The sequence below is a fragment of the Mytilus californianus genome, unplaced genomic scaffold, assembly GCF_021869535.1.
Source record: "Mytilus californianus isolate M0D057914Y unplaced genomic scaffold, xbMytCali1.0.p SCAF_8, whole genome shotgun sequence".
Taxonomy (NCBI): domain Eukaryota; kingdom Metazoa; phylum Mollusca; class Bivalvia; order Mytilida; family Mytilidae; genus Mytilus; species Mytilus californianus.
In genome coordinates this window covers 99,090,251-99,099,448 of record NW_026262734.1, presented here as the reverse complement: position 1 = coordinate 99,099,448, position 9,198 = coordinate 99,090,251, and the positions used below count along the sequence as shown (strand labels likewise).

The 9,198-nt window shown below is 34.1% G+C and overlaps 2 protein-coding genes across 2 annotated transcripts in view; one reads left to right on the top strand and one right to left on the bottom strand.

The window, feature by feature from the left end:
* Positions 1–675: 675 nt before the first annotated feature.
* On the bottom strand, positions 676–4,757 carry LOC127711163 (alpha-ketoglutarate-dependent dioxygenase alkB homolog 4-like). Its single transcript, XM_052217113.1, has 3 exons — positions 4,561–4,757; positions 2,344–2,616; positions 676–1,370 (listed from the first exon to the last, which is right to left on the bottom strand). Exons 1-3 carry the CDS (start codon positions 4,657–4,659, stop codon positions 837–839), a joined length of 906 nt encoding a protein of 301 aa, XP_052073073.1. The 5' UTR covers positions 4,660–4,757; the 3' UTR covers positions 676–836.
* Positions 4,758–5,012: 255 nt separating this feature from the next.
* The window catches only part of LOC127712925 (leucine-rich repeat and WD repeat-containing protein 1-like), a 33,579-nt gene continuing 29,393 nt past the window's right edge, over positions 5,013–9,198 (top strand). Inside the window, exon 1 of the mRNA XM_052219517.1 lies at positions 5,013–5,066. The gene's annotated coding sequence lies outside the window, so the exon portion shown is untranslated. The remainder of the gene's footprint in view (positions 5,067–9,198) is intronic.

Genomic DNA, 9,198 nt, shown 5'->3' with positions numbered 1-9,198 from the left:
AATGTGATTTCCTATAGGGTTTTAATGTACATGTAAGCTTTCAATTCAGCTGGTGGTCAATTTTAAAATTGGACCAATTTAATCACTTTTTGGCCCCACTGAAGCAATACTGGACTTCTATTAAAATCAAAGTTACAACACTTGATAAGGACATGAACTTGTCTGTCAAATTTCTATTCAGTCTTTTCTGAGAAGAAGATTTCCTAAGTTCAGGTAATCAGAAATTAAAAAAGGCCACCAGGGCCATGTATGTTGACAAAAAACCACAAAAGTAACAGCAATCAGAAAGTACCTCATAAGCAACAGTTCTGTCAAATGAGGTTTCAATGTGTCTATTGATTGTCAAGCATTCATATATCATGTTACAACTGTTATTCCAACCTCACACACTATAAATGTCCTAACTACATTGTATCCAATTACATGTTTAATGTTAAAGACAGTAATTCCTTTGTTAGCTATCTAGAGTATTCAATAACATGAATAAGATATATGTTTAACCAATTATTTATTGATAATAATAATATTGATATCACATGTAAAAAAATTTATTACGGATGTAACACGTCTTCTGATTGACTGAAAGTTTTTTGTCTATCATCTCATAGACATAATTTTGTCATGTTACCGTGACGTCATCAAAGGTTTTTTTCATGTTATACTCCTTAAAAATGGAATAAAAAAATGTGGTGCACACTTAATAACCAGCGTAGCAAGTTATTTAAAATTCAATCCTTAAATAGACTAAATCTGGTTGTATCGCTGTTTTGTTTCATTTTCAACAATTCAACAGAAAAGATAAAAGTATCAAATTTGTTATGCCAAAATAAAAGATATCAAGGTTCAGAATGCTCCGAGTTCTTTTTCATGCCAATAGCTGTACCCTTAAATGTAAGAGCTATATCTAGTAAGTTGGTTCCTTCTTCTTCCCTGCTTCCTCCTTTTTGAAATTCATTAGATAGTTCCCTCAGCGTAACAGCAATCCTTTTGTCTTTAATGTCACATCTATGTATTGCATGTTTCCATATGTTTCGAGCTGGACCGTAAACTACTAACAAAGATCTTCGAAACATCGGCACATGCACCTCTGTCCCAGGAACATCATCATTTGTAAAACAGAGAACTGAATCAGATAGAAGATTTAATGTGACAAGTCTTTCCCCCCAAAGCCAAAAGTCATCAAAATGGGGATCAATAGAAGCTCCCCTTTCTGCTGAATACTCCAAGTTACACAGTTCAACTGGTTTAAAATCCGACAAAATTTCTACCCTCTTTATTCTGTCGTATATGTCTTTGCTAAATTCTGGAAGTCCTGTGAACTCTGCTAATTTTATTTTCTGCTTTTTGAAATTCACCTTCGGTCCATAGTCCTGAAAAACATATTGAAACTGTTTATCATTTTTACACTGCAACTGTGCTATTTGCGCAGTCAAATTAAATTGACTACATATATTTATTTTTGATGTACGGTCACTGACTGTATATTGTCCTGTATATGAGGTTGACATTGCATTTCCTTAGAGATTTCTTATGATGTCAGTTAAGAAAGCAGGTTCACAGAATTTTTACTTTGTCCGCTTCAAATTCAAAATTGATGGTTTTTACCTGAAATATTTCATTTGGAGCAATTGTAAGAGTTGCAGTATAAAGAGAATAACCATACATTCTCTTGAAATGAAAATTTTTTTGGTACTCAGCTCGAAACAGGATAGAAGTGTTTGGTAATGCTTCACAATCTACCTGTTTCTAAGCCTTGTAAGAATAAATTTAATATTTCGACATGTATAGAGTTATATCTACTGAACCATAACAACACTAAACATAAGTATTTGTGCCTTTTTGTTTAATCTAGAGTCTTTGGTAGGCCAATAAATAATCAGACATTTATGCATAATACAAACTATGATGTCTCCATAAAATTATCAAAAAAGCATGTTGCTACGTCACAAAAAACCCAGATCAGGTTAATAACTACATCACATCAACCTTATGACATCATAATTTGTCTGTGATCCAAACATAACGATCTCCATTGAACCTAAACCTATAAGACCTGGATCCTTCATACTTTGTATATATATGCCTTATGTTATGAAGTTTCCGTCTGTCATATGTCCATTGTCCTTGACTTCATTTTCATGGTTCTGTGACTACTTGAAAAAAAAAGAATATGGAATGAATCATTCATTCTATATATAGGTTTAGGTATAAATATAAATCTTCAAAATGATGAAGTACGAGTACAATGTACAGTATACTTAAAATTATTAAAAAGATGAGCTTTTGTCATGTTTTTCGTGTGCACTCTGCCAACCTACCTTCAATTCGTTACATTAATCTTACCTGCTTTCTTCTCCCTGACTGTGATAAACAAAACGGTGTTTCATATATCTTATCACAGACTGTTTGTTCTTCTGTTTTGCTGATAAAATCACAATAAATCTGTATTCCTGGAAAATGTATGAATTTTCTGGTTCCCTGTTCATCGTGACTTTCACAACATTGTGGGGTAGCAATCATTTCACAGTTTGACAATTTTCCTTCATCTATGTCTGACTTCTGCGAAGACTGTAGCCAAGCTTTACCACAATGGCAACAAAAATCATATATATCTACCTAAAAATCAAAAAGGGGTGAAATATGAACAAGACTGAAACACATCATTTGGACCATAATGGACTCTGTCAGAAAGTTGTGACATTTCATTGGCAATCATACCACATCTCTTTATTTTTAATCATAGTAATTTAATTTGAACCATAATCACATATATTGAGATACATGTTTTTTTTTAATTGATGTTTCTTCTACAATTTGGTATTGTGAAAATTTCATACCTTCCAATTAATGCTTTGATCTTGGCCTTTGACTGTGTTTCCTAAAAATCAAAAGGGTCTTAATTCCCCTACCCACGGTGCATTTTAAAATCAATTAAGTTTTGAAGGCCTCATTCTGAATTTGAGATGATGAACAGCAATAAAAGCGCTGTTCCTTTGCTTTAAGTGATTTTTGCTGTGCATATAGTAATACAGATATTGTGTTATGTATGGATACCCCATATCCTTTCTTTTCTTATTTAGTAAAGCTTTAGCTAATAAATTTTTGAGATCATAATGATGACACCATATTCATGCTACTTCCGTAGTTTAATTTGAGTTCGACTCCTATTAAAAAAAGAAGTGTTTTAATGGGTAAATGTGTCTTTGTAGAATGTTTCTTATGTTGTGAGTTGCCATAGTAAAAATCTGACTCCAAGTGTCAATCCAGTACAAAATAAGGTACATTCATATCTACAGTCAGGGGACTTACTTAAATGAGTGATTTTTAAATCACTGATTCAAGTAACATTGTGTCCACAAATGTTGGAAGTAAGAGTTGTCTTTCTTTAATAATCACTTATTTAAGTAGTACAAATAAATCACTAGACTAAGTGATTTAATTTTATTGTAGCTTTAAATATACAATACTAATGATCCAGGGACTAATTATGTTGCTAAAATTATCAGAACCAACATCTGTGTTGATAAGATGACCGGTAACGTCAGGTGATGACCTTGTACTAAATCTGGGATAATGTCATGAAAAATCACTTGTTTAAGTATCATACCTCTATTTTCTTCCAAAAAATCACTTCTTTAAGTATTATTATTTTAATCACCCCCACTAATTTCAACACCCCCGAACAGTGAAATTTTGATCGTGAACAGTAAAATTTTATTACATAATCTGCAAGATGAAACCTTGAATTTTACAGGAAAATTACTCCCCCTGCTGGGAAAAATCTGTTAAGAAAGTATAAGTTCATTATGCAAAGCCTTAATTATAGCATTTTTTCAACAAATATAGAATTTACAGCTAAATGATTGCATCAAAGGTGCTATTAAAAAGAAGAAAAAGGTTCATTTTTCCAATTTTACTAATAATAAGATATAATCTGAACCTATATATATGTTTAAAATTTTGGTAAAACTACAAAAACACAATTTGTGACAAAACTTCTAAGTTGCTACTTAAATAAGTGATTTTTAAATCAATTATTTGAGTAATTCCCCTGACTGATCTACTTGGCATAGTCTTGTCCTGAATATATGTGTAACATTTGCAGCTGGTCATAGTAGTAATCTAGCTGCGGAATCAGAACTCTTATGGTCATTATTATGTTTTCTGATTTGAGCAGACCATGGTTTGCAAATTGTCCAAGTCACTGATGGGTCTTTTGTGTAGGAGGCGTGCATCTGGCATGCAAAATTTAAGCCTGGTACCTATGATGAGTTTATATACACTATTTTGTAGATAATTAATGCAGATTTACAACATAGTGTGTTTCAGTGGGATAGTACAACATGGAATCAAAATATAGCTAATGTTAGTGAGTAGACACGAGTGTCATTTCTCAACAAAGCGAGATGGATACCTTGTATATATATAAAAAATATATATAGGTAATTTGTTCAGGGACAAGTGTCTGTGATGTATTTCTTAATTATATATATATAATTAAATGAGATCAAGGACGTAAAGTTATATGTCCTTGATGAGATAAATGGGTTATGTTCTTACACAATCTGACTTCTGACAGTCCTGTTGTTTTGTGGGTTTCTCCTTCTTTTCGCACAAGATACAAGATCGTATCCCTTTACAACCACATTTCTTCTCCATTTCTTCAATCTGTTGACATGTACTGTATACTATTATAAAATAAAATTGTACATGTCAATAAAAAAAATATTTCGACAAGATACTGATAGAGACGGGGAAAGAAAACACGTATCATTGCAGCAATTATTCAGGGGTCTCTTTGAAGACCAAAAGATGTTTCATTTCTGTAACTAACAAAGATATTTCGTTTCCAAACGAGATTATTTATACTACTGGTTTTTAATATGCGTACATAACTCTGATATTTATTTTGAAATAGAATTATTATTACATATATACTTTATAACAGAGAAATTGTATTTGCCTAGACTTGATTGTGGGTTTCAGATATGTTTCTTTTTTACTTCCGTTTGATGAATTTGGCGGGAACTTCTATCCACATGTGTTTGTTTACGTTGTTTGTTCTCGTAAGTAATAAGCTTTAGGTTCAATGAATCTGTGACAATCAAATTATTTCTGAATAATTGTGATTTTCCTTATATGCGGGTCTCTGGATGGGGTTTACATGATAGAAACAATGGATTAAAGGGCAAAAAAAAAAAAAAGAGAGATAAAGAAATTAAGAATAAATAATTTATGGCATGTATGGGGTGCTAAAATATTCAGAAACAGACTAATAGTAAAAATAGATGAGGAATTAAGAAAAATGGTCTAAAACATTCAAAATTAAAGAAGGTTATATGTACTGTGTAATCATAATTTAGAATGCTCAGGGAACAGAATCGTGAGAATGAAGAAGGTGCAGGAAGGCGTCAAAGCAAAAAATAAAATAGCCTTTCAAAACGTCATAATTATTTGGACTAAGATTTGACCATGATATCAAAACAGTCATGGAAATGATTGGTTGGTAGCTTACTACATGAAACCATGGGTAAACATACAGAAAATAGGATCACGGAACAAAAATTCATATAATCATTGATAATTGATAGGACAAAAAAGTCAAAGAACAAAATGTCACAATTAATTGAGTGAATATATCAAAAAAGTTCTTGAAATAATTTCTTTTTAATAGATATATTCAGTTTACAGTTAAGGAAATTGTTCATAAATCTTGATATTTTAAACATTCAAAGGATATATATTTTGGCACCATGAACATGATGAAGCCAGTGAACATGGTGAAGTACAGAGACACTTTGACAACTTGTTTTCTTAACAATTATTTGATCATTATTATTAAAGTTTTTAATATAATAGTTCAAGAAAAATACAAAAAATATTTTTTTAAAGAAGTTTTTATGTTATCTACATGATCTTGACGATATACACATGTTTAAAGAAAGATTCTCACAAAAAATTGTGACTTTCTGTCCTGTTACTTTTGTCTGTATAAAAGTAAGGAGATGTGTATGATTGCTAATGAGAACTATCCATCTGAGTTTATATGATTTTTGAGGAAAGCTGTTTTAGAAATTTGTCCCCCAAAAAATTAATGTTTCAACAGCACTTTCTCTAGCACAAAATTTCACTAAATCTTTGGTTGTATTTTGTGGTTAAATGGGGATAGTAGAGTCCAGCAGAACAAGCAGAACTTTCTTCTTCTTCTTCCGAATACGGGAGTAGACTCCTAGGTAGGAGTGTAAAACTTCCCGGAACTTGTGTGCTATGTACATATGGACTTAATTTAAAAATAATATGACAAAGAAAAATCATTAACAATAACATATATACATTATGTACAGTGGCTTTGTAGTTTAATAAGTTGTTGTGGCTCCTTCAAATGTTAGAGTGGATATGCCACTTTTGAAGGATTCCAGGGTGTCAGACATACCTATTGCTTCAGGTAGTGAGTTCCAGTCCGAAATAGTGCGAGGATAAAAAGAAAATTTATAGAAATCTTTATTTGTTGATATTTGCCTAAATTTATGTTTCCCCCTAGTATGTCTATCAGATATTGTTAAATTGTCCTTAGGAACTTCCACTAACCCCCAATTTATTTTATATAGCATAGTTAATCTAGCTTTTTTCCTTCTTATTTCTAAATTTTCCCATTCCAATGATTTAATTAAATTTGAAACTGCTCCAGGTGATCTGTCTTTATAATCATTGAAGACAAACCTGGCTGCCTTACGCTGTACCTGCTCAACCTGAGTGATGTGTTGCTTTTTGTACGGATCCCATACAGGGGAAGAGTATTCGACGACTGGACGGACAAGTGATGTGTACGTAAGGTTTTTAACCTTACGTGTGCAGTTTTTTAAGTTCCTACGAAGAAAACCTAAGGTTTTATTTGCCTTACAGGTTATATTGTTAGGCAGTTAAGCTGCCTTATGCGAGCACCCTAGATTTGTCTTCTACCCAATAAATGCTGAAATACGTGCCATTGTTATTATCTAGCTGGTTATTATGTTATTTATAACTAATTGGACATTTTTTTAATACTTTTATTTCTGGAATACAAAAAATATGACCAGAAAAACCTTAAATGATCGTCGAACTACCCAAAACTTTTGAAGTTGCACATAGGAAGTAGTGCTCAATAGAAATCCGTACGTAGTTTATTATCCCCTGTGCTTTTGGCTACGATGTCAAAGAACAATTGTATGAAATATTTCATCGCCGAAAATCGGTAATTACAAGTCGTTTATATTTCCCAAATGGCAAAATGCGCAGGAATATTGTTCATGTACAACAAATCTCTATGATAGAGGAAATAAATTATATAAGTGGGTGGTAATTTCTAACTTATCTTGCCAAATAAGGTTGTTGTTATTTTATGAATGAAACGAGGTCATGAAAACAGATGCGGAAATCGACGTTGATGGGATGTTTTAAGTAATGTGGACAACTCGTCCCCGAGACAAGTCGGACCGAATCCACTCAAACCTTCTAAGAAGACAACTTTGACCGTTTGTCAGATTTATTTAGGGTTTCATAAAAATATGAGACTAACATGTCTAGCGGAGCCATTAATCTTTTGTTTGTGCATTGGGGTCTATTAAGGGGTATTTGGGGGGGGGGGGGGGCTCAAGAAGGGAGGGGTTTACTATAGAACCCTATTTTTATATTTTTAAATTTTCAAATGACTCAGTAGGTGATAGACACATGCAGTCTTCAGTAATGAGAACAGGACAATACAAAAAATCAACCAAAATATAGGGTGAGTCCCTGGGGGTCATCCCAACCCCCTTCAATTTGAAGATGTACTTTTATCTTGTAAACCGTCGCGTTCCCCACCCCTAAACAATATATATACTTGAATGGGACAATAAAAGAAATCAAATGAAAATAATTTGGGGGAGTCCCCAGTACCGTCCCACCCCCTCCTGTTTGAGAACTTGGAAATAGTCAAGATCCCCACCCCTAAACCATATATATTCATGTATGGGACAATAAAACAAATCAAAAAGGAAATATAGAGTGAGTCCCTGGGGTCACCCCACCCCTCCTGTTTGAGAACTTGTAAACGGTCGAGATCCCCACCCCTAAACCATATATATTCATGTATGGGACAATATAACAAATCAAATGAAATATATGGGGAGTCCCTGGGGTCACCCCAACCCCTCCTGTTTGAGAACTTGGAAATGGTTGAGATCCCCACCCCTAAACCATATACATTCATGTATGGGACAATAAAACAAATCAAATGAAATATAGGGGGAGTCCCTGGGGACACCCCCGCCCCTCCTGTTTGAGAACTTGTAAACAGTCAAGATCCCCACCCCTAAACCATATATATTCATGTATCGGACAATATAACAAATCAAATAAAATATATGGGGAGTTCCTCGGGTCACCCCCCCCCCCTCCTGTTTGATAACTTGGAAATGGTCGAGATCCCCATCCCTAAACCATATATTCATGTATGGGACAATAACACAAATCAAATGAAATATAGGGGAGTCCATGGGGTCACCCCACCCCTTCTGTTAGAGAACTTGTAAACAGTCGAGATCCCCACCCCTAAACCATATGTATTCATGTATGGGACAATATAAAAAATCAAATGAAATATAGGGGAGTCCCTGGGGTCACCCAACCCCCTCCTGTTTGAGAACTTGTAAACGGTCGAGATACTCACACCTAATGTATATTTACTTGAATGGGACAATAAAAGAAATCAAATGCAAATAATTTGGGGGAGTCCCCAGTATCGTCCCACCCCCTCCTGTTTGAGAACTTGGAAATGGTCAAGATCCCCACCCCTAAACCATATATATTCATGTATGGGACAATAAAACAAATCAAAAATGAAATAAAGAGTGAGTCCCTGGGGTCACCCCACCCCCTTCTGTTTGAGAACTTGTAAACGGTCGAGATCCCCACCCCTAAACCATATATATTCATGTATGGGACAATATATCAAATCAAATGAAATATAGGGGGAGTCCCTGGGGTCACCCAAAGCCCTCCTGTTTGAGAACTTGGAAATGGTTGAGATCCCCACCCCTTAACCATATACATTCATGTATGGGACAATAAAACAAATCAAATGAAATATAGGGGGAGTCCCTGGGGACACCCCGCCCCTCCTGTTTGAGAACTTGTAAACAGTCAAGATCCCCACCCCAAAACCATATATATTCATGTATG